The sequence below is a fragment of the Mobula birostris genome, chromosome 4 (assembly GCF_030028105.1).
Source record: "Mobula birostris isolate sMobBir1 chromosome 4, sMobBir1.hap1, whole genome shotgun sequence".
NCBI classification, from domain to species: Eukaryota; Metazoa; Chordata; class Chondrichthyes; order Myliobatiformes; family Myliobatidae; genus Mobula; species Mobula birostris.
Window position 1 is genome coordinate 17653588 of NC_092373.1, and position 25240 is coordinate 17678827.

At 42.7% G+C, this 25240-nt stretch overlaps 1 protein-coding gene across 4 annotated transcripts in view; it reads right to left on the reverse strand.

The window, feature by feature from the left end:
- Positions 1-25240, reverse strand: part of LOC140196181 (mediator of RNA polymerase II transcription subunit 12-like protein) — a 720072-nt gene that overhangs the window by 11229 nt on the left and 683603 nt on the right. For all 4 annotated transcript variants that reach the window (XM_072254957.1, XM_072254955.1, XM_072254956.1 and 1 more), the window contains 3 exons: positions 14999-15216; positions 12483-12636; positions 6467-6541 (listed from right to left, as the gene is read on the reverse strand). In XM_072254957.1, the coding sequence (XP_072111058.1) occupies positions 6467-6541; positions 12483-12636; positions 14999-15216 (447 nt within the window). The remainder of the gene's footprint in view (positions 1-6466; positions 6542-12482; positions 12637-14998; positions 15217-25240) is intronic.

Here is a 25240-nt window from a genome sequence, read left to right on the forward strand (position 1 = left end):
TGGGTTCTCACGTTTAAGTGTCGTTCGTTCTTTGGGGCACTTCTCTGTTTTCATGGATGTTTGCGAAGAAAAAGCATTTCAGGATGTATATTGCATACATTTCTCTGACATTAAATTTGACCTTTGAACCGTAAAGTGGATGGACTACAGCTGCAGAAGACTACGAACAAGCACTCATTATTAGGCACGGGGGGGGGGGAGGGAACCAAAATAAAGTGACCACTGACTGTATTTTATAATTTCTGAGAATAATTGTCAATATGCAGGGTTAAGAAACTGTCTATTCAACTGTGTTCTGTTAGACAGAAAGTTTGTTAGCAACACAAAGACAAAAGCAACACTGACAGAGCTGCGTTGCAGTTGTCAATTCTGGCAGCGAGCTTAATGAGTAAATATATCGTAACCAGGAGTTGTTTTTAAAAAATATTGTTTTGTCAAGTTACTATGTGATTTGTATTTGCTCAATGTCAGCTTGTGGATATGTGTTGTCCTTGGATTGTTTATCTTTGCACTAGCTCTGGTTTTTCACTTTGTGTTGCAGGTATCTCATTTGGGATCATGGGGATTGTTAAACTCTCCCCGTATTTATCACTTTTATTCAATTTGGGATAATTTAATTGGCATGTTATGTTCAATGTCTGGAATTCCTACGTGCTCAGGGAGAGCAAGTCAATCTCTTTCTGCAAGGTTGTTGTGGTTCTTTGTTGGGTGAAACTCAGACTGACTCGTTCAGTGTATTGTCAGTGATTTCTGTTCATTAAGATTTTGTAGTTTGCCTGGGCTGCTGTTAGTTTCCCTAGTTAATTCACTTAATAAGTGTTTAGTTTTGTTTGAATTGCCAAAGTCTTTGTGATTCCTGCACTGGAGTTTGCTGGTGATCCTCACAAACTAATCCACAAATGAAGCAGCTTTCTGAGACACAAGGTGAGGGTGAACAGTTGGATTTTACGGAACAGAATCTGATTTATTATCACTCACTTATATGACATGACTTTGCTGTATTGTGGCATCAGAACAGTGCAAGGACTATAAAATAAATAAATAGTAGAATGTAAAAAGTCAGGGACCATTCAGAAATCTGATGCAGGATGGGAAGAATCTGTTTCTGAATCTTTGAATGCGATTCTTCAGGTTCCTGTACCTCCCATGCTGAGGGTGGTAATGCAAATGTCCTGGATGGTGAGGGTCCTTAGTGATGCATGCCACCTTCTTGTGGCATCACTTCCTGAGGATGTCCTTGATGCTGGGGATGTTTGTGCCAGAGATGGAGCTGGCAGGGTCTACAACCATCTGCAGCCTCTACACTGGAGTCTCCATACCAGGCCGTGATGCAACCAATCAGAATGCTCTCCACTGTGTATCTGCAGAAACCTGTAAGAATCCCCCATCAGCTTGTAGTGACTCTAAAAGCATAGGCAATCACTTCTTTGCCCCATGGATTTGCAGAATAATAACTGTGGAGGAAGTTAGATTGTGCCAGAAGACTCTGGCTCCACTTTTCCTAACAGAACTTCGTCCAAATGCACAAAATCCACATTACTGTATTAATATACCATGCTGAAAGGAACATTGCTGTCATCAGCAGGATAAGCCCTCACATCCCAAAGGCCAAGAATACTGCACTGCCAAAGAGAAACAGACTGTCAAGAATATTTCTAGCAACCTCAATCCTTACTCTGCCACAGAACAGTTTGTCAAACTTTTTCAGTGGAACTCTCACAACACGCAGGAGGAACTCAGCAGGTCGGGCAGCAATCCGTGGAAAAGATCGGTCAACGTTTCGGGCCAGAACCCTTCGTCAGGACTGTAGAGGGAAGGGGCAGAAGCCCTATAAGGAAGGTGAGGGGGAGGGTGGGAAGGAGAAGGCTGGTAGGTTCCAGGTGAAAAAACAGTAAGGGGAAAGATAAAGGGGTGGGGGAGGGGAAGCAGGGAAGTGATAGGCAGGAAAGGTGAAGAAGGAATAGGGGAAAACACAATGGGTAGTAGAAGGAGGCAGAACCATGAGAGAGGTGATAGGTAGCTGGGGGAGGGGGTAGAGTGAAATAGGGATAGAGGAGGGGGGGGGAATTACCGGAAGTTGGAGAATTCTATTTTCATACCAAGGGGCTGGAGGCTACCTAGACGGTATATGAAGTGTTGCTCCTCCAACCTGAGTTTAACCTCATCATGGCAGTAGAGGAGGCCATGTATGGACATATCTGAATGGGAGTGGGAAGCAGAGTTGAAGTGGGTGGCTACTGGGAGATCCTGTCTGTTTTGGCGGACGGAGCAGAGGTGCTCGACGAAGCGGTCCCCCAATCTGCGTCAGGTTTCATTGATGTAGAGGAGGCCGCACCGGGAGCACCGGATGCAATAGATGACCCCAACAGATTCGCAAGTGAAGTGTTGCCTCACTTGGAAGGACTGTTTGGGGCCCTGAATGGTGGCAAGAGAGGAGGTGTAGGGACAGGTGTAGCACTTGCGCTTACTGGGATAAGTGCCAGGTGGGTGATCCGTGGAGAGGGACGTGTGGACCAGGGAGTCGTGGAGGGACCGATCCCTGCGGAAAGCAGAGAGGGGTGGAGAGGGAAAGATGTGCTTAGTGGTGGGGTCCTGTTGAAGGTGACGGAAGTTGCGGAGGATAATGTGCTGGATCCAGAGGCTGGTGGGGTGGTAGGTGAGGACAAGGGGAACTCTGTCCTTGTTGTGGTGGCGGGAGGATGGGGTGAGAGCCGAAGTGCGGGAAATGGAGGAGATGTGGGTGAGGGCATCATTGATGACAGCAGAAGGGAAACCACAATCAAACAGTGGAAACTTTGCATATTACAGATGTCACATGCATTTATTGATTGTTTTAGTTTAGGTTAGAGATAACTAAGTACAATTTTGACTCATGTTTACAAACACAAGAGACAGGAACAGGAACTGGAATTGGAATTAGTTTATCATTCTCACATGTACCAAGCTCTGTCATGGATACAATCCTCTCCACCATCGAGGCTGTCTTCAGCTGGCGATGCTTCAAGAAAAAAGCATCCATCACAGAGGATCGTCGCCAACTGGGACATCCTCTTTTCTTGTACTACCATCAGGGAGGAGATACAGCATCTTTAATAATTCAAAGCAGCTTCTTCCCTTACTATCAGGTTTCCCAAATCACGAAAAATGCTTCATTATTCCTTTGTTTTGTACTATTTATTTATTCTGTAATTTATTGTCACTTTTAAGTCTTTGCTCTGTACTGCTGCTGCACAACAACAATTATCACAACAGGTAAGACAGGGAGAGTAAACTTAATTCTGATCCTGAGTACTTCAAGATAGTAGAAAGGAAAGCAGTATGCAGAATATAGTGTTATAGTGACAGAGAAACTACAGGCTGGCAAATAAAGCACAAGGGGTCGTGATGAGGTAGATTGGGAGAACAAGGGTTCAGACTCAGAACAGAATCACTATCAGAATCAGGTTTTTTATCATGGACAAATGTCATGAAATTTATTGTTTTGTAGCACCAGTACAATGCAACAATTTACAATACAAAATGCATAAAATAAATACATAAGGTGTGCAAAAAGAGAGAATATAGTGAGCAACACACACAAAATGCTGGATGAGCTCAGCAGGTCAGGCAGCAAGTATGAAAATCAAAGAATAGTCCAAGTTTTGGGGCGAGACCTGATGAGTTCCTCCAGAATTTGTGTGTGTTGCTTTGGATTTTCGGCATCTGCACATTCTCTTGTGTTGTGTTCATGGACCATTCAGAAATTTGAAATCAGTTGAAACTGTTCCTAAAACACTGAGTATGGGTCTTCAGGCTCCTCAGTGCATTGATATGAGGAAATGATCTGTATGGACAGTGAGCAAAATAAACTTTTTACCTGTACGTTAGTACATGTGACAATAATAAACCAATTTACCAATCTGTGTGCAGCTGAAGGACTTCGCCTCCACAGCCAAAGGTGGCAATGAATTCTACAGATTCACCACTCTATGGCTAAAAAAATTCCTCCACATCTCTGAGTCTGTGCTCTCCGGTGTTAGTCTCCCACAAATGGAAAATTCTTTCCATATCCGGTCTATCTAGGGTTTTCAATATTCAGTAAATTTCAGTGAGATCCCCACTCATTCTTCTAAGCTCCAGTGAGTACAGGCCCAGAGCCATCAGGTGCTCCTCATAGTAAAACCTTTCATTTCCGGAATCATTCTCGTAAAACTCTAAAGGGCCCTATCCAAAGACAGCACATCCTTTCTTAGATATGGATCCCAAAACTGCTCACAATCAGAATCAGGTTTAATATCACCGGCATATGTTATGAAATTTGTTATATGGTAGCAGTATATTGTAATACATAATAATAAAACTGTGAATTACCGTAATAAAGTATTAATTACAATATTACAATAAACATAAAAATTAAATTAGTGCAAAAATGTAGTGAGGTAGTGTTCATGGGTTCAATGTGCATTCAGAAATTGGATGGCAGAGGGGAAGAAGCCGTTCCTGAATCATTGAGTGTGTGCCTTTAGGCTCCTATACCTTCTTCCTGATGGTAGCAATGAGAAGAGGGAACATCCTCGGTGATGGGGCTCCTCAATGATGGATGCTGCCTTTTTGAGGCATCGCTCCTTGAAGATCGTCCGAATGCAGTCTGACCAATGCCTGATAAGCCCTCAGCATGGGAGCACAGAGGTTAGTGTAACACTTTACATTGCAAGCTGTAAGATTGACGTTCAGTTCCTACTACTGTCCACAAGGAGTTTGTATATTCTTCTCCTGAGCATGTGAGTTTCTCTGGGTGCTCCAGTTTCCTCCCACATTCTAAAAAAACATATGGGTTAGGGCTTCTAAGTTGTGGGCAAGACATGCTGGTGCCTGAAGCGTAGTCACACTTGCAGATGCCCCCAGCACATCGTTGGACTGTGTTGGTTGTTGATGCAAATGAAGCATTTCACTGTACGTTTCAATGTCCATGTAACAAATAAAGCAAATATCCTTTAATCTTTAGCATTTATATTCTAGTCCTCCAGAAATGAATGCTAACCACCAACTCAGCCTGTGAGTATTCAGTAAGTTAATTGACAAGGTGAGCAGTGAGGAGTGGGGAAAGCAGACACAAATTCCAAATATTTCTGCCGTGTTCCTCCATACCACTGGTATTTCACATCACGCTATTAAAGGTAACACCCCATTTGCGTACTGACATACAATAAAATACCTTCAACGAGTGCAATTTCCTCAGAGATATTTGCACAGGAAAATGCTCAACAGGGAAACAAATTCACTTTGTGCAGTATTAGCTGTTAATATGATCTCTCACCTTCATCAATAAAAATTTAGCCAGGTCAAGGTTTAGAAAAAAAGACAGAACATAGAACATAGAATATTACAGCACAGTACAGGCTCTTTGGCCTACAATGTTATGCTGACATGTTAACCTACTCCAAGATTCATCTAATTCTTCCCTCCTACATAGCTCTCCATTTTTCTATTATCCATGTACCTCTCTAAAAGCCTCTTAAGTTCCCCTAATTTATCTGCCTCTACCATTACCTCTGCCATGGCATTCCATGCACACATCACTGTCTGTGTAAAGAACATACCTCTGATATCTCCTCCTATACTTTCCTTCAATCATCTTAAACTTATGACATCTTATCTGCCTCTGGCTATCCACAGTCTATGCCTCTTACCATCTTGCAAGTCACCTTTCATCCTCCTTCGCTTCAGACAGGAAAGTCCCAGAGCCTCCGCTCGCTCAACCAAAACCCAAAAGACATGGTCTCCACGTGTCGGGCACGTGGCCAAGTAGTTAAGGTGTTCGTCTAGTTATCTCAAGGTCGCTAGTTCGAGCCTCAGCTGTGGCAGCGTGTTTGTGCCCTTGAGCAAGGCACTTAATCACACATTGCTCTAGTTTGTGCGAGGAGTGGCGCCCCACACAGACTTCCAATCTGCGCCTTGTAAGGCATGAAAATGCCCGACGCAGGCCTCTCATGGTCGAGTCGACATTCCCTCCCTTCCCCTCTAATACAGGAAGAACCCTGGTAAATCTCCTTTGCACCCTCCCTAAAGCTTCTACATCCTTCCTATAGTGAAGTGACCAGAAATGAACTCAATATTCCAAGTATGGTCTGTCCAGAGTTTAAAGAAGCTGTAACATTACCTCATGGCTCTTGAACTCAATCGCCTGACTAATAAAGGCCGAACACCGTGTGCTTTGTAAACCAACCTATCAACTTGTGAGATCTATGGATGTGGACCCCAAGATCCCTCTGTTCCTCCACACTGCTAAAACCTTGCAAGTTAACCCTCTATTCTGCATTCAAGTTTGACATTCCAGCAAATTATAAGCTTTTCCCCCTCAAAAAAGTCTTATTAAAATATTTCTGCCCTCAAATCTGTAAAATAAACTGTAATGAAAAGGTGAACTATTTTGAGAACAGGTATTAGAGAACTCTTTGTAGAAATATTTAATTAGTTGCTTGCTTACCAGTGCTTGCTGTGTCTGCACGGCTTGAATTCCTAATGCCTGCTGACTCTGTTGTTGCTGCTGTTGCTGCTGCATCTGTCAAACAGGCACAGCCAGTTATTGTTGAATTCCAATGTCAGAGAATCATAGAAGATCTACACTCAGTGGTCACTTTATTAGATACATCTGTACACCTGCTCGTTAATGCAAACTATCTAATCAGCCAATTATGTGGCAGCAACTCAATGCATAAAAGCATGCAGACATGGTCAAGAGGTTCAGTTGTCATTCAGAACAACATCAGAATGGAGAAAAATGTGATCTAAGTGATTGTGATTGTGGAATAATTGTTGGTGCCAGATAGGGTGGTTTGAGGATCTCAGAAACTGTTGATCTCTTGGGATTTTCATGCACAACAGTCTCTGGATTTTACAGAGAATGGTGCAAAAAGCAAAAACTATATTCAGTGAGTGGCAGTTCTGTGGATGAAAATGCCTTGTTAATAAGAGAGGTCAGAGGGAATGACCAGACTGGTTCAAACTGACAGGAAGGCAACAGTAATTCAAATAACCACGTGTTACAACCTTGAAGTGGATGGACTACAGTAGCAGAAGACCATGAATATACACCCAGTGGCCACTTTATTAGGTATCATTTGCATTCTGTTCCTTCCTAAAAATATCTAAAAATATGAGGACCAACATGTCATACTCTGTCTGGGCAGCCTCCAAACATTGATTTTTCTAAGTTCCAGTAATTTCCCCACTCCCTTCTTTGTTTCTTTTCCTTTCTTCTCTCTTTTCCATTCCCCATTCTGGTTACCCTCTCACCCCTTCTCTTCCTCTTCTGCATCCTCATTACCTGTCCGTCACCTCCCTCTGGTTCTCCTCCTCCTTTCCCCTTCTCTCATGCTCCACTGTCTTCAGCCCTTTATCTCTTCCACCTATCACCTTCCAGCTTCTTATGTCATCCCCCTTTTCCCACTCACCTGATCTTACCTCTCACCTGCCAACTTGTACTCCTCTCCCTTCTCCCACCTTCTTATTCTGGCTCTGCCTCTTCCTTTCTAGTCCTGATGAAGGGTCTCAGCCTAAAACACGGACTCTTTACTTCTGTCCATAGATGTTGCCTGACCTGTTGAGTTCCTTTAATATTTTGTGTGTAATCTGCATTTTATCATTTTTGCATGTTTTTCCTCTAAATGCTTATGTTTTGAAATCATTATCTATGAATGTTCAAAGTTCAAAATAAATTTATTTTCGAAGTACATATATAGTATGCCACTCTATACAGTATGTCACCATATACCATACACCATATATCTAACCCTGAGATTCATTTCCTTGCAGGCAGTCTAAGTAGGACAATGAAATACATTAGAATCAATACAGAACTACACAGACAAAAACTGACAATTAACCGTGGTCCAAGAGAAGGCAAGTTGTACAAATACAAAACAAAAACAAACATTCGTGGTCTTCTGTTGTGACCAATCAATGAGAGGGAGTGCGTAAATAGAACTACCTTTTCAATCAGGTCTGCCATCAAGATTTAAAAGGCAGAGCTTCACAACACTTTCTCAAAGTTGGGCTGTGACCAATCAAAGAGAGGGATTCATTAGAAAGGGAAAATAAAAATAACGCAAGTGCAGGCGGAGCGGCCGTTCCTTTTAGTGTGCCAGGGTTTAGAGTCGCTATGACTCACCAGGCTTAGGCGAGGTAAACTATCTCCTAAGTTGTTTAATTTTTGTTCATTCCTCATCTGTTAGGGCATACTAGTGTAGTGAGAATAGCTCCAGCGAAAGTGTTTCGTACAGTTTGTGGGATACAACCAGAAGACCATAAGACATAGGAGCAGAACTAGGCCATTGGGTCCATCCAGTCTTCTCTGCCTTTTCATCATGGCTGATCCATTTTTCCTCTCAGCCCCAGTATCCTGCCCTCTCCCTGTATTCCTTCATACCCTGACCAATCAACTATGCATACAGACTTGGCCTCTACAACAAAGAATTCCACAGATTCTCCACTCTCTGGCTAAATAAATTCCTCCTCACCCCCGTTCTAAAAAAAACGACTCTCTATTCTGAGGCTGTGTTCTCTTGTCTTAGACTCTCCCACCACAGGAAACATCCTCTCCACATCTACTCTATCAAGGCCTTTTTCTCAGGTAACCTCCTTTGAACCCTCTACAATGTCAGCACATCTCTTTTAAGGTAAGGGACCCAAAACTACTCAAAATACCCCTGGTGAAGCCTCACCAGTGCTTTATAAAGTCTCAAATTACATTTTTGCTTTTATATTCTAGTCCTCTTGAAATGAATGGTAACATCGTATTTATTTTCCTCACCGCAGACTCAACCTGCAAATGAACCTTTACGAAATCCCGCACAAGTAGTCCAAGTTCCGTTTGCAGCTCAGCTTTTTGTATTTTCTCTTCATTTAGAAAATAATCAACCCTTCCATTTCTTCTGCCAAGGAGCATGATCACACATTTCTCGACACTGTATTCCATCTGCCATTTCTTTGCACACTCTCCTAATCTGTCTAAGTCCTTCTGTAGCCTCTCCACTTCCTCAAAACTTTCCGCTCCTCCACCTATCTTTGTCTTGTCTACACACTTTGCAACAAACCATCAATCCCATCATTCATATCATTAACATATAATGTAAAAAGATTTGGTCCCAACACAAAGCCCTGTCCAACACCACTATTCTCCAGTATAATTTTCCAGTGGTTCGATATCTACTCTTTCCTCTCTTTTACACTTTATGTATCTGAAGAAACTTTTGGTATCCTCTTTAATATTATTGACTAGCTTACTTTTGTATTCCATCTTTACCTTCTTAATTACTTTTTTAGTTGCCCTCCGTTGGTTTTTAAAGGCTTCCAATCCTCCAACTTCCCATTAATCGTTGCTCTATTATATGCTCTCTCTTCGGCTTTTATGTTGGCATAGACTTCTCTTGTTAGCCATGGTTGTATCAACTTTCCTCTGTTCATCTTGAAGAACAGATATGAGGAAGAATTTCTTTAGCCAGGGACTGTTGAATCTGTGGATTGGTGCAGCAGACTGAATGGGCTAGATAACCTAATTCTAATCCTACTTCTTCCGGTCTTATAATATTGAATAAGTAATACTGAGAACATGAGTTGTAGAGTCCCTGAAAGTGAGTCCATAGGTTGTGTTCAGTGATCACTTCAGTGTTGAGGTAAGTGAAATCTTACAGTGTCTTATTGCATGTGATAATAATAAACCAATATCTATAAAGAAAATAGTGCTCTTGTATGAACTGGAAAGTACATTTACCCTTGCTCTGTAATACCAAATGGTCATCACGTCCTTTGGCTATTCCCTATGGCCTTCATTGGCATCTGTCACTTTTGCTTTAGAGGGCTGCACTCTGCAAATCCTCTCTCCCCAGATTTTTCCTTAATGTCATCTCTTCCAGCTTCATCATTTGACAAGGTTTTCTGGTCAGCTGATATTTTTATGGCTTGATGTATCATTTTTACTGAGTGGGGGTATATGCAACCCTTGATGGACTGCAACAGTTGGATAACATAGGGATGCTAAGAATTGTAAACTGAGGAGTTCTGCTGGCAAATGAAAATGATGAACACCCAACATAACTCAATGAATGAATATCTTCCTCTCACAGAAGAAGTCTGCACACTTGTTGTGCCAGGAAAAGTTGAATTTCAGCAAGAGGAATTCCAAGGAGTTGTTTTTGCAGGAAGTGGAAAAATAAGAGAAATTTACATTGGAACTTTTCCTTTTCCAAATATTATCCCAGAGTAAGTAGGGAAACGTGGAGGTTTAATCCTCTTCGGAATTGGTGGAAGTGCAAGAAGTTTGTTATTCCAATCTCACGGATTTCTTTGCTCTTGATTTGGACACAAGCTAACTACTAACAGTCACTTCAATCGTAACTTAGCCCAACTAATGTATTAGGTTGTAGTTTTGGATGGATTCTTTAAACCCTTCCAAATTCTGCAGTAGTTATGCAATGGGGATAACTAGCAATAGCTTAAAAGAAATGGAAAAAGTACATAGCTGGTTGAAATAAAATCTGAAATATGGGATCCAACAGCAGTAATTCTAGGACTGCAAACCACGCATAGAAACCGAGTATCACATTGTGGAAAATTGTGTGCCAGATCTTCCTGGTTAGCAAAAGCTCCCTGGCATGGTAAGCTTATGGAAAATCAGCATGACTGAATAACTGTCAACTGCACCAACATGAGTACCACATCAGCAATTATGCTCAAGCAACCTTTCACTTTTCTGAATCCGTGATCTTATCAATCACACTGAGTGGTGGGGTGGAAATACGTCCCTACCAAAGGAGGTGTAAGGTGCTCCTCCCCTCTGTTAGCCTGCAGGTCACCCTAGCGCAAGTTGTAGCACCTGCTTAGCGACCCCCCCCCCCCCAAACAATCAGGATCATGTGATGCTATGGGAGGATGGTAGTATGCAGAGCTGGTGCATATCACATGTCCTGGTTATGCAACCACCAACACCAGACAGACAACCTCTGGAGAGCATTGATCATGGCTGGGGTCACCCATCCTGTAAAGACACTGCCCAGAAGAAGGCAATGGCAAACCACTCCTGTAGAAAAAATTCCAAGAACAATCATGCTCACGGAAAGGACATGATTGCCCATGTCTTTAAAGATGGCTCATAATGAATGAATGAGCGTGAAGAAGGAAAGCAGATAATATTAATATTCCCCATAATATTTATAAACAATACTAACAAGATTTTATAATTATTTGATTGTTATTTTTGAGAATGCTGTAGAATGTATTCAATTTTCCAAACAAAATCATATGGAGGAGCCATTATGGTATGAGTGATAGGTTCAAGGTTTAACCAAAAAAGAGTGAAATGCCCATTGGAGAGTACTTAATTTTTATTTTATTTTATTTATTTAGAGATACAGTGTGGAACAGGCCCTTCTGGCCCAAATGAGCCTCATCACCCAGCAACCCACCTATCTAACCCTAGCCTAATCACAGGACGATTTACAATGAGCAACCAGTAAATTTCTGGACTGTGGGAGGAAACCAGAGGAAAAACATGGGTTCATGGGAAGGATGAACAGACTTCTTACAGTGGACACTGGAACTGAACTCTGATGCCACAGATGCAATAGCGCCACGCTAACTGTGAGGCTACCGTGGCGCTCGGTGTGGGAGCACAGTACAGAAATGCTGAAAGCCTGTTTCGATTCACAGTGAGGAGCATCTAGTCAATCCACAATGAAATAAAAGGTTTCTCTGTGTGAACTGCAAGCGGGAAATTTTATATTAAATTTTAGTTGATGCACAGAGCAAGCAGACAATGATGAATATTCACTTTGACTTTTGATGAATATATAGTTTCTTTTTCTTAATATTAAAATATATTCTACAGGTGGGGGAGTGTGAAAAGGGAATATATTGCATGTATTTCACTTTTTTAATGCTGTTGTTTAATATTCAATGAAAAGTCTCATGACTAATGAAGGAAAGGGGCAGATGAGTAGTAAACCTGTGGATTTCATTGCCACTGATGGCGGTGGAGGCCAAACCATCGGGTATACCTGAAATAGAGGTGAATAGGTTCTTGATTAGTCGGCGTGTCAAATGGAAAAGTAGGAGAATGGAGTTGAGAGGGTAAAACAAATCAGCTGTGATCGAATGACAGGGCAGGCTTGATGGATTGATTGGCCTAATTCTGCTCCCATGCCTTATGGCCCCCCTGGGTTTAGTGCAACTTTGTTATTGCAGTTACGTAGTCAGACAAATGTTACAGCTTTGAAGATACGTTGGGAGTTTTCAGTGAATGAAAAGAGGGGTATGGAGGGTTATGGTCCAGGTTGATGGGACTAGGCAGAATAACAGTTCAGCATTGACTGGATGGGCCAAATGGCTTATCTCTAAGATGTGCTGTTCTATAACTCTGTGACTCAGATTTGTTTTCCAGTTAAAAACTAAAGGGATAACATTGCTCAACAGCACACAATTACACAGGGTACAATACCAAATCTCACCTGCAGGAGCCGCTGCTGTCGTAGCTGCTGCTGCCTTTGTCGCATCTGTTCTTGAGAGAGTTGCACTGTGCCCAGGTTTGCATGGGGGCCTGATGTCACATGTTCAAGGCCAGCTGCCATCAAAGCGCTCTGCTGCAGTGGTTGATGGGTAAGCCTGTGCCGGAGAACATGGCAGATATGACTTAATAATGCAACCAATACACTGGGTCGCAGAAGTACCTCGTAACACTGCTGAACTGACCAGACATACTATTAGTCACACCCATGATTATTGAAGCTGGTTACCACATCAGCATAACCTATACTAAGGACATCACTGTAAACTCACTCCTTGAAGAAAGGATGGGCAAGAATCCAATCACAAACAAGAGAAACTCAGCAGATGCTGCAGCCCCAAGGAACACAGGAAGGCCAGTTTCATCCCTGCCTGATACCTTTCTTCATCAATTTCCATGGGAATTATAATCAGATATGTCACAAAACAAACACTGTACCAAATTTGATTTGCCAATGCTTGGACTGGGTGGATTTTTACTGAATTCCCTTTAGCCTCCTGAATAAGTTGAGGTACTGGTGAGCTTTCTTGGCCATGATGTCAACATGGTTGGACAGGACAGGCTATTGATGATGTTCACTCCTAGGAACGTGAAGCTTTCAACGCTCTCAAAAGTTCATCTCTAACGTAAAAGGTGATGTGGAGAGAGGGTCTGGTGAAATCCAAGAGACTTGCAGATGCTGGAAATATAGCATGTTCACTTTCAGCCTCACCAACTCTTATAGATGCACCATGAAAAACATCCAATCTGGATGCATCACGGCTCGGCATGGCAACCACTCTGCCTGTGAACGTAAGAAACTATAGGGAGATGTGGACACTGCTTAGCATATCACAGGAACCAACTTCCTCCCTATGAACTCTGTCTACATTTCTCACTGCCTCGGTAAAGGAGACAACATAAATGAAGAAGCCACTCTGTTCTCCCTCCTCCCTTCGGGCAGAAGACACAGAAGCCTGAAAGCACATACCACCAGACACAGGGAGAGCATCTATCCTACTCCCATAGGATTATTCAACAGTCTCCTGGTACAATAAGATGGATTGTTGGTCTCGCAATCTTCCTCCTTGTGGCCTTACACCTTGCTCTCTGCACGCACTGCACCTTCTTTGTAACCATATCACTTTATTTTGCAATCTGCTATTGTTCTGCCTTGTACTTCCTGAACATACTATTGTTCAAAGGTTCATTTATTATCAAAGTATGTATGCAATATACATCCAAGATTCATCTTCTCCAGCTAGCCAGGAAACAAAGAAAACCATGGAAGTGATTCAAAGAAAAATATCACCCCCTCCCTGCACAAAAAACCCCACAAATCTCACAAATGGCAACACAATCATGAAGTCTCCATGTGGAAAAAAAATCCATGCAAATGGCAACAAGAACATCAACCCTTCCCAATATAAAACCAAATTCTGCAACCAGCAAGGACATCAAACCCCAAATCCCCTTGCACCAAAAAACCTATGAAATCACACCAAACAATTTGAAATTGTCTGAATGAATGGCATGCAAACAAGTCTTTCACTGTGTCTCCGTACATGTGACAATAATAAACCAATTCCAATTACTCACACGTATCATTTTATCAGATATAAACTATCATGGAATGGAACTGGGATGGCAAAAACCATTGGGAAACATAGAAGTCACAGAATAGGAAACAGGTCTGTAGCTCAGAATGGATCCATCGTAACCCTGCTTCTTCTGTGTAGTTTGTTAAAGAAGCGTACTAGCCGAGGACCGGAAGACAGATGTGAAATCTGCTTCATAAAAAAAAATTGCCAGAGGGCAAATTGCTGATTGTAAAATCATGCAATAATTCAGAAGGTACTGGTTCACTTACTTTGGGTGTATGAGGTGTCCAGATCTGGTGAAGGGGCTTCTTGTGTCCATTCGGGTACAGCCCACTCACCTTCGGTCCCCACTGGACACCCAGCTCTCACCTAGCTCCAAGTAGCTGTATGCATGTGTCAGCTGCCAGACTCCTGGTACGCCACTTTGACAGGCAGGCTGAACCATATGAGGGTAGCCAGTGACCTCATACCCTGGTGAGACAGGGGCATGCCTGTCCTAGCATGCAAAGTCAGCGGACTAAGCAGATGAGACCTACAGTAAGATCCAAAGGCCAGGAAGGCGGTACTGCAATGCTCCGTGGAGAGCGAAGGGCATGACCAGGCGCAGAAGACGTCATAGTCATCCACTGCAACCAAAGAAGACCCCAGTTTGTGAAGTTTGTTTGTACCACTGGACTTGGACTTTTGAGGTCGAGAGAGTGGAACTGTCCCAGTGCAATGACTTTCCCACACAGGTTTCCTGTCATCGTCGGATATGATGGAAAACCGCGTTTAGTTCATTCCAGAAATACATATAGTAGAATGTTTTCCTACCTGTATTGAGGGGTGGTAAGATTTACCTAAACCTGTAATGCGAAGCAACAAGCTAAACAGTACTTACCGCTGAGTGCCCTGAGGATTGGAGGGGTACGGGGAGGCCTGCTGGTGAATGTAGCCACTGGGCTGTTGCTGTATTTGCCGGATGCGATCCATAAGGGCCGGGTTTGAGTGAGCAGTCGGGTACGGTCTGGCGCTGTAGCCCGGTGACAGCACGCTGGTGCCAACCTGCTGCTGCAGAGACATTGGAGTGCTGTAGGCCGTGTATCCATGGGGCAGGGCCTATACAGAAGGAGATGATCAAAATGAGAATCAAGATCAGAAACTGAAACTAAAAAAACTCAGCAGATCAGCTGTAGAACATAGAACAGTACAGTGCAGTACAGGCCCTTCTGCGTGAGATTGTGTGCTGACCTTTTCAGGAGCAGTATTAGCCCTCAACCATCCGGCTCCTGAAATAGAGTGGATAACTTCACTCACCCCCAACACTAAACTGATTCCATGACCTGTGGACTGGACTCACTTTCAAGGACTCTATAACACATGTTCTAAATATTATTTATTACTTATTTATCTGTTATCATTACTTTGTTTTTATTTTTGTATTGACAATTTGATGTCTTTTGCCCATTGGTTGTTTCTCTGCCTTTATATGTAATATTTCATTGATTCTACTGTATTTTGTATTTACTGTGAATGCCCACAAAAATGAATCTGAAAGAGTAGTATACGGTGAAATATATGTACTTTGATAATAAATTTACTTTGAATTTTAATCTACCCCAAGATCAATAGACCTATCCCCTCCTACATTGCCCTCCAGTTTACTTTCATCTATGTGCCTATCTAAGAGTTTCTTAAATGTCTCTTAACGCATCTGCCTCTACCTCCACCCCTGACAGGGCGTCCCATACACCCACCTCTCCCTGTGTAAACTAAATCTATCTCTTGAAATCCTTCCAAGCATCTGTGGGAAGAGAAACAGTTTATATTTTGTTTCTGCAACACTTTGGAAGGGAGTAACAAAGTCACTTGCGCCACGCAGAACGCAGAAAACTTTATTTTGAGATAAGGAAGGTCAGTGTCACATCCAGGCAGAGAGCTTTGTTTTCATACTTTTTTTTTACCCTACCAAATATTTCAGATCTTTTACATTCCACCTCAGAATCTTTTAATTTGATGCCTCACCAAAATATGCATTTACGTTAATTCAGAAGGTTGAAGAATCTCAGTCACAGAGTGATAGAGCACAACAGCATAGAAACAGGCTCGTCTAGCCTGCGCAAAACCACTACTCTGCCTAGTCCCATTGATCAGCACCTGAACCATACACCTGCGAACCCTTCCAATCCATGTACTTACCCAAATGTCTCCTAAATGTCAAAATCACCTCCGCATCCACCTCATCCACTGGCAGCTCGTTCCTTATTCACACCACCCTTTGAGTGAAGAAGTTCCCCCTCAGGTTCCCCTTAAATATCTCGCCTTTCTACTCTAACTTATGACATCTCATCTCCACCCTGGTGCCCATCGTCTTCCCCTTTCTTCCATGGTTCTCCTCCCTTTTCCTTCTTCTTCAGCCCTTTACCTTTTCCACTTATCACCTCCCAGTTTCTCACTTTATCTCCCCTCACCCACACCCCCCCTCACCTGACTTCACCTATCACCTGCTAGCTTGTATTTCTTCCCTTCCCTCCCCTCAACCTTCTTACTTGGGCTTCCTCCCCCTCCCTTTTCAAACACGATGAAGTGTCTCGCCTGAAATACTGGCTGTTTATTCCCCTCCACAGATGCTGCCTGACCTGCTGAGTTCCTCCAGCATTTGTTTGTGTTACCCTGGTCCCACCCAACCTCAGTGGAAAAAGTCTACCTGCATTTACCCTACCTATATCCCTCATAATTTTGTGTACCTCTATCAAATCTCCCCTCATTTCCTATGCTTCAGGATATAAAGTGCCAACCTATTCAACATTTTCCTAAGCTGAAGTTTCAGTTAAGACGGCATTCAGTTATGTGTTACTCTGGATATCCAGCATTTGCAGAATCTCGTGTTTATTCATTGCCCATCCCTGACTGCCTGGAAGAAAATGGAGATGAGTATAAGACAAAAGGGGCAAATCAGGCCCTTTCCTTGCTCATCAGTTCAACAAGATGGTGGCTCATTGTTTATCATGGTCTTCTTCACAACATCATCATCATTATATGCCATGTCGTATGATCATGGTCTTCCATCTGTCTTTAATCTGAGAAGCTCTAATCAGCTCTTCAAACTCTTGCCTGTTCATCCCTTGACGTAACTCATGAATGCCATGCACTGCTGACCACGACTTTTTCTTCCATCAATCTTTCCCGTCACTGAAAGATGTTCGAGCTTCTGCTTCCTTAGTACATATCCCAGAAATTCCAGCTGCCGCTTCCTGATTGATGATATCAGCTCTCTTCTTTTGCCGGCTTTTCACAGCAGTTCCTCATTTGTTACTCCATCCTTCCACAATATTTTTGCCATTCTTCTTAAAAACCACATTCCTGCAGATTCATTTTGCTTTGATATTGTCCAACATTCGCTTCCATATGTTAGTGTGGGATGAACGTAGCACTGAAACACTGAGTTTCATACCCACAGAAATTATATTATTCTTTAGTATCTTGCTCAAATGCCTGAACGTGCCATTTAGCAATCCCAATCCTCCTTTTATTTTCAACATCATCCCAACCATCAGATGTTATTGTGCTTCCATGTCTGTTTAATTGTTTTGTTTCAGTCCTCATTTCTACTTTTCTTCCTTCTTTATGACAACTATACATTTGGTCTTCTTACAGTTGATGGTCAATCCCTCTTGGCACTTTCTTCAACTACTTTATCTTTAGGTTTCTTTGGAGCTTCTCTTTAGAAGTAGCTATCAACATGGTGTCAGCTGTGTATTGTAGATTGTTGAAAAAGTATCCACCAATTATCAAGCCTGGAATACTGCTAATTTCTCCTAGACTCTTCTCGCTATAAAAGTTGATTAGACAGGCTGAGAGAACAGAACCCTATCTGACTCCCCTCTTAATCTAGACAAAATCACTTGTCTCATTTTCAATTCTCATTCCTGCTCTTCGTTCCCAGTACTAACTTCCGATGATTCTGATATCTTCACAACGCTCTGGTCTATAAGTCATTTCAGAGAACAATAAAGGGACAACTGACATTAACTGGGGTCTTGAGTTACTCCACACTAGGCCAGATAAACACCCAAACCAGATGTACTTTTTTGACATCCTTTCAGGTGAGTGGTGGAAAGTTTCAGCGGAATGTCAGAGGTACGATCTTCACACAGAGAGAGGTGGGTGCCTGGAATAGACTGCTGGGGGCAGTGGTGGAGGCTGATACATTACAGACATTTAAAATTCTCTTAGACAAACAGATAGATGAAAGGAACAATAGCAGGTTAAGAGCTAAGAAGGAGGGAGGGTCAAGATTGATTATGAAGTAGATTCGGATACGAACAGAGGTAAGGAGGAATGTTGTTAGCCAGAGAGCAGTTAATCTGTGGAATGTTCTGTCATAGAGTGTGGTGGAGGACAAGTCCGTGGCTATATTTAAAAAGGAAGTTGATCGTTTCCTGATCAGTCAAGGCACCAAAGGATGTGGTGAGAAGGCAGGTGCATGGGTTTGAATGGGATCAGGAATCAGCCATGATGGAATGGTGATGCAGATTCGATGGGCTGAATGGCCTTATTCTGCTCCCATGTCTTGTCATTGTTGGATACAACACACATTAGGTATACCCATAAGAAAATTAATCTCAGGGTTGTAAAAGGTAACGTGTATGTATTTTGATAATAAACTTTGAACTTTAAATAGCCAACAGAGCTTTTCATTGATTCTATTGTAATTTTTGTTCTACTGTGAAAACAATCCATACAGAATGGGGTCTGCAATTGAGGAAATCAAGGACCTAGTTGCACAAGGAAATGAATCTCAGGATAGTATATCGTGACATATACGTAGTTTGACAACAAATTTCAGTTGTTTTCCCCACCTCTCTTCAGGTTTGGAAAGAGCCAGTCTCAATGATCACAGTAAATTTAAGTACAAATTTGATGAGGTTTCAAAAAGAAGGCATCTAGGGGTAAGAAAGGAAAACACAGCAGGAATTCTGTGTAACACTGTACATGCATCCCCATCACTTGCCATTATTAAAGCCATATCTTATTCTTAATGCTCTGGTTAGAAAGAATAGCAGGCTCTATCAGGTTCTCACATGGTCTTCATTGGGACACTTTAGCGTTCCCAAGAGTTTCCACTTCCATTAAATTTCTTGCTGAAAGTTACTGTAAAACAATACAGTGTTATCCCCAGCAGGACAGGAATCATGATTTGTGTACGGTCACAGAAATAAGTTTTTTTTAATTAATTCAAGGTTGATCTGCTGCCGCTTCTGTTTTGCGGACTGTGAAATAAAACTTGAGAACGCTTGCTTAATGTGGTTGGTGAGACACCTGAATAACGGTTACTGTTCTGCAGTGTTGCTGGAACAGGTTCTTCTCTGTCACGACATATGTTCATATCTCAATCTGGTAGGTGTGAAGTTTATTAGTATATGAATCTGGAAAGGAAAGTCAGTATCAAAAAAAAATTCTGAGCTGTAACAAAACCTATGTGATTCAAGGAAGGAGATCTGTCACCTTTAGCAAATCCAACCTATATGCATCAGCAGACAATGCAAGCACCACCAACAATGTACGATACTGGGAAAGAATAAATACAGTTCAAAGTAAGTTTTACCAGGAGCTGGTAGAGCAGTGCCAGAGACGGGGTGGAAGGCAGGTTGTGAACCTTTACAGGTGGGGTAAGGTTTTGCTGGTTGCTTGCTCTGCAGAAGCCACTCTCTCCCTGGTATAAAGTGGGCTGCAGAGAAAAAGAGCCAACAAAACCATCACAGAAGCTGCTGTGCAAACCTCCAGATGCTTATGGATCAAAAGCTGTGACTTGTAGACCAGTGCTGCTGGGACACAAGCCAGGGCCTGATCGGCCCTGTCTGGGTCGCCTGGGCGAGGGTGTCATATGTTAAAAGAACCAAAACACCCGACAACTCCAGGTTACATCTCTGATCATGAGTCCCAGTACCTCAGTGTCAAAACATGTATACACTGCCATCTAAATACACCACATCCACTGACTATCTCTTCTACAGGATCATCATTAACAAACTCCATTAAATGAATCAGACAGGATTTCTTTTTCATAAATCTGTAACGATTTTGTTGAATCTTACGGAGCATACAATGGAATAAGAAAAGGAAAATTAAACAAAAAGGGGTAGTAGAAGTGAGACAAAGTATGCCAGTAAATATCCAGAATCTCAAAAAAGTATAAGTAAATTTATTATCAAACTAAGTACATGTCACCATATTCTACCCTGACATTCATTTTCTTGTAGGAATTCACAGTTCAGAAATACAATAGAGTCAATGAAAAACTACATGCAAATGAAGACTGATGAACAACCAATTTACAAAAGACAAACTATACAACTACAAATAAACAAATAATAATAATAATAAATAATAAATAAATAAATAGATAGCTATTTCCCGATCAGGAAACAATCAACTTCCGTCTTAAATATAGCCGCGGACTTGTCCTCCACCACAGTCTATGACAGAACAGTCCACAGATTAACTACTCTCTGGCTAACAATATTCCTCCTTACCTCTGTTCCCACTATAGGAAACATTCTCTCCACACCTACTCTCTCTAGGCCTTTCAAAATTCAATAGGTTTCAATGCGATGCCCACTTTTCCCTCTAAACTTCAGCGAGTATAGGCCCAGAGCCACCATACGCTCCTCATATGTTAAACTTTCATTCACAGAATCATTTTCATGAACCTTCTCTGGACGCCAACCATTGCCAGCACCTCTTTCTTAAATAAGGCATCCAAACCTGCTCAGAGTTCCCTGAGGGCGGTCTGTCCAATGTCTTATAAAGCCTCAGCACTGCATCCTTACCTTTTATTCTAGTCTTCTCAAAAATGAATGCTTACATTGCATTTGCCTTCCTTACCACCAAATCAATCTGCATGTTAACTTTTAGGGAATACTGTACGAGGACTTCCCAAGCCCCTTTGCATCTCTGATGTTTGAATATTCTCCCCATTTACAAAATAGTCTACGCCTTGATTCATTTACCAAAGTGCATGACTACACACTTCCCTACACTATATTCCATCTCCTAATCTACCAAGTTCTTTTGCAGATCCCTGCTTCCTTACACTACCTGCCCGTCATCCTATCTTCTAATAGTCAGCAAACTTGGCTACAAAGCCATTAATTCGGTAGCAAACCAGAAAAGGGCCCCTTTATTTCCACTCTTTGCCTCGTGCCAGTCAGCCAATCTTCTGTTCATGCTAGTATCTTTCCTGTCATACCATGATGGGCTCTTATTTTGTTAAGCAGCATCATGATCTGCACCTTGTTAAAGACCTTCTAAAAATCCTAGCAAATGACAATCACTGACTCTCCTTGTCTAACTTGCCTGTTATTTCCTCAAAGTATTTGGGCAGATTTGTCAGGCAAGAAGTCCCCTTCAGGAAACCATGCTGACTCTGGCCTATTTTATCATGTGACTCCAAATACCCCAAAACCTCATTCTTAATAATGGACTCCAACATCTTCTCAACCACTGAAGTCAGGATAACTGGCCTATAATTTATTTTCTTCTGCCTCCCTCCCTTCAAGTGATTCTTGAAAGATCATTATTAATGTGTCCACTATCTTTTCAGCTACCTCTTTCAGAACCCTGGGGTTTAGTCCATCTGGTCCAGATGAACAGATGAATAAACTGTCTTCAGACTTCTCAGCTACTCAAGCACCTTCTCCTTAGTAATAAGCAGCTATACTCATTTCAGCCCCCTGATATTCTTGAATTCCTGGGATTCTGCTAGTGTCTTCCACAGTGAAGAATGACACAAAATACTTATTAAGTTCGCCTGCTATTTCTTTGTCCCCCATTAATACATATTAACAGAGGTAATAACACCCCCATTAATAAAGTTGGTGGCCTGGTAACCTGGTTACATACATAAATAAAGATGCATACATAGAAGAGATTTAAAAGAGACACGTGCTTTTAAAAAGAATGGGTGTTTGTCTCAATTTTCTACCAGTTATGTTTGATCGGGGTTCAAATCCCACTGTTCTCTGTTAAGGAGTTTGTGTGATTGCATGGGTTTCCTCAGGTGCTCCGGTTTCTTCCCACGTTCCAAAGACTTAGGCTTAGTAGGTTGGGAGCATGCTATGTTGGCTGAAAGCACGGCACACTTCTGGGCTGCTCCCAGTACAAATTCGGATTGTGCTGGCCATTGACGCAAACAAGGCATTACACTGTGTGTTTAGATCTTTCGATTTATGTGTGACACATAAGCACGACCACAAGAGATTCTGCAGATACTGGAAATCCACAGCAACACACAAAGTGCTGGAGGAACTCAGCAGGTCAGGCAGCCTCGATCGATAAAGAACAGTCAATGATTCGGACCGAGACCTGACATCGGGACTGGAAAGGAAGGGGGCAGAAGCTATACTAAGAAAATGGCGGAGGGGGGAAGGTGGGTGGGGGAGGGGGATTAAGTGGAAGGTGGAAGTGTTAAGGGTAAAGGGCTGAACAGGAAGGAATCTGATAAGAGAGGAGAGTGAACCATGGGAGGATGGGAAGGATGGAGGGGCACCAGAGGGTGGTGATGGGCAGATGAGGAGGAGGGGAAAAGGCAGGAGTCGAGCCAGAATTGTGAATGGAATAGGAGAGAAGAGGGAGTAGAGAGAAATAGACCAAGAGTCAGAGAAATCAATTTTCCTGCCATCAGGTTGGAAGCCACCAAGAAAGAATCTGAGGTGTTGCTCCTCCAGCCTGGGTGTGGTCTCATTGTGACAGTAGAAGAGGCCATGGACTGACATGTTGGAATGGGAATGAGAAGTAGAATTAAAATGCATGGCCACTGGGAAATCCTGCCTCAATGGTGGACGGAGCAAAGGTGCTCAACTGTTGTGGAGGAGGTGACATGAAACTAACCTCTTCATCTTTTGAAAGGCTTCAGACTTGGTGAATGTGGACCAACAACTTACAACCATTGAAAGGATGCTTTGTTATGAATTCACAAGCAAGAGAAAATCTGCAGGTGCTGGAAATCCAAGCAACACACACAAAATGCTGGAGGAACTCAGCAGGCCAGGCAGCATCTATGGCAAAGAGTACAGTCGACGTTTCGGGGTGAGGCCCTTCAGCAGGACTCCAGCATTTTGCGTATGCTGCTTTGCTATTTATTGTTTACTTCTGGGATCAGGTTATAATGGGTAAGGCTAGTATGTACTTGAGAAGACTTGGTGGCCTGCTCTTCTACACACCTCTATTGAAACGCACGGTTATTTGAGTTACTATCTCAAAAAATAATGAGATGGTCTACAGGGAAGAAGTCATCTCTCTGACAGTGGTGTCAAGAATACAACCTCTCTCTCAACGTAACAAAGGAGCTGGTTGTGGATTACAGAAGGAATGGAGATGGGCTAACCCTTATTGACATCAATGTATCTGGAGTTCCTCGGCATCCACATCACCGAGGACCTCACGTGGTCTGTACACACCAGCTGCGTGGTGAAAATAGCACAACAGCACCTCTTTCACCACAGACAGTTGAGGAAGTTTGGTATGGGCCCCCAAATCCTAAGAACTTTCAACAGGGGCACAACTGACAGCATCCTGACTGGCTGCATCACTGACTGGAATGGGAACTGTACTTCCCTTATCTACAGGACAGGTGCGGACAGTCCAGCGCATCTGTAGTTGTCCGTGATTCAGGATATTTACAAAGACAGGTGTGAAAAAAAGGTCTAAAGGATCATTGGGGACCCGAGTAACCCCAACCACAATCTATTCCAGCTGCTACCATCCGGGAGATGGTACCACAGCATAAAAGCTAGGACCAACAGGCTCCAGAATAAATTCTTCCACCAGGCCATCAGAGTGATAAACTCCAGCTGATTTGAGTATATTTCTATGTAACATTGACTGTTCTATTTATTATAAATTATTATGATTGCACATTGCACATTTAGACAGAGATGTGATGTAAAGATATTTACTCCTCATGTATGTGAAGGATGTAAGAAATAAGGTCAAGTCATTTCAATTCCTGTTAGCTTGAACCAGTCCAGCCACTCTCCTCTGACCTCTCTCATTGAAAAGATGTTTTTACCCACAGAACTGCAACTTACTAGATAATTTTTATTTTGCAGCATTCTCTGTAAACCCTTGACGCTGGGGTTCCCAACCTGGGATCTACCGACCGCTTATAAGGTAGGGGTCTTATAGGGTAAGGTTTGGAACCCCTACTCTAGAGAATGTTGTGTGTGAAAATCCCAGGAGATCAGCAATTTCTGAGATACTCAACCCACCCCTCTGGCTCTAACAATTATTCCACGGTCAAAGTCACTTAGATCACGTTTCTTCCCCATTCTGCTGCTGGGTCTGAACAACAACTGAATTTCTTGAACATGTCTGCATACTTGTATGCATTGAGTTGCTGTTACATGATTGGCTGATTATATCTTTGCATTACCGAGCAGTTGTACTAGAGTACTTAAAAACAAAGTGGCCACTGAGTGAATGTGCAAGTCAAGAGGGTATGCAATTTGGAGGGGATCCTTGAGGTGGTAAGTCTCCTGTGCATATTATGCCCTTGTTTTTCTGGACAGCAGAGATCATGGTGTTGGAAGATGCTCTCAGTGCAGCCTAAGTGAGTGCTACACATGCCCTTACACTTCCTCCCTTACCACCATTCAGGGCCCCAAACAGTCCTTTCAGGTGAGGCAACACTTCACCTGTGAGTCGACGGGGATGATATACTGCGTCCGGTGCTCCCGATGTGGTCTTTTATATATTGGCGAGACCCGACGCAGACTGGGAGACCGCTTTGCTGAACACCTACACTCTGTCCGCCAGAGAAAGCAGGATCTCCCAGTGGCCACACATTTTAATTCCACATCCCATTCCCATTCTGACATGTCTATCCACGGCGTCCTCTACTGTAATGATGAAGCCACACTCAGGTTGGAGGAACAACACCTTATATTCCGTCTGGGTAGCCTCCAACCTGATGGCATGAACATCGACTTCTCTAACTTCCGCTAGGCCCTACCTCCCCCTCGTACCCCATCTGTTACTTATTTTTATGCACACATTCTTTCTCTCACTCTCCTTTTTCTCCCTCTGTCCCTCTGAATATACCTCTTGCCCATCCTCTGGGTCCCCCCACCCTTGTCTTTCT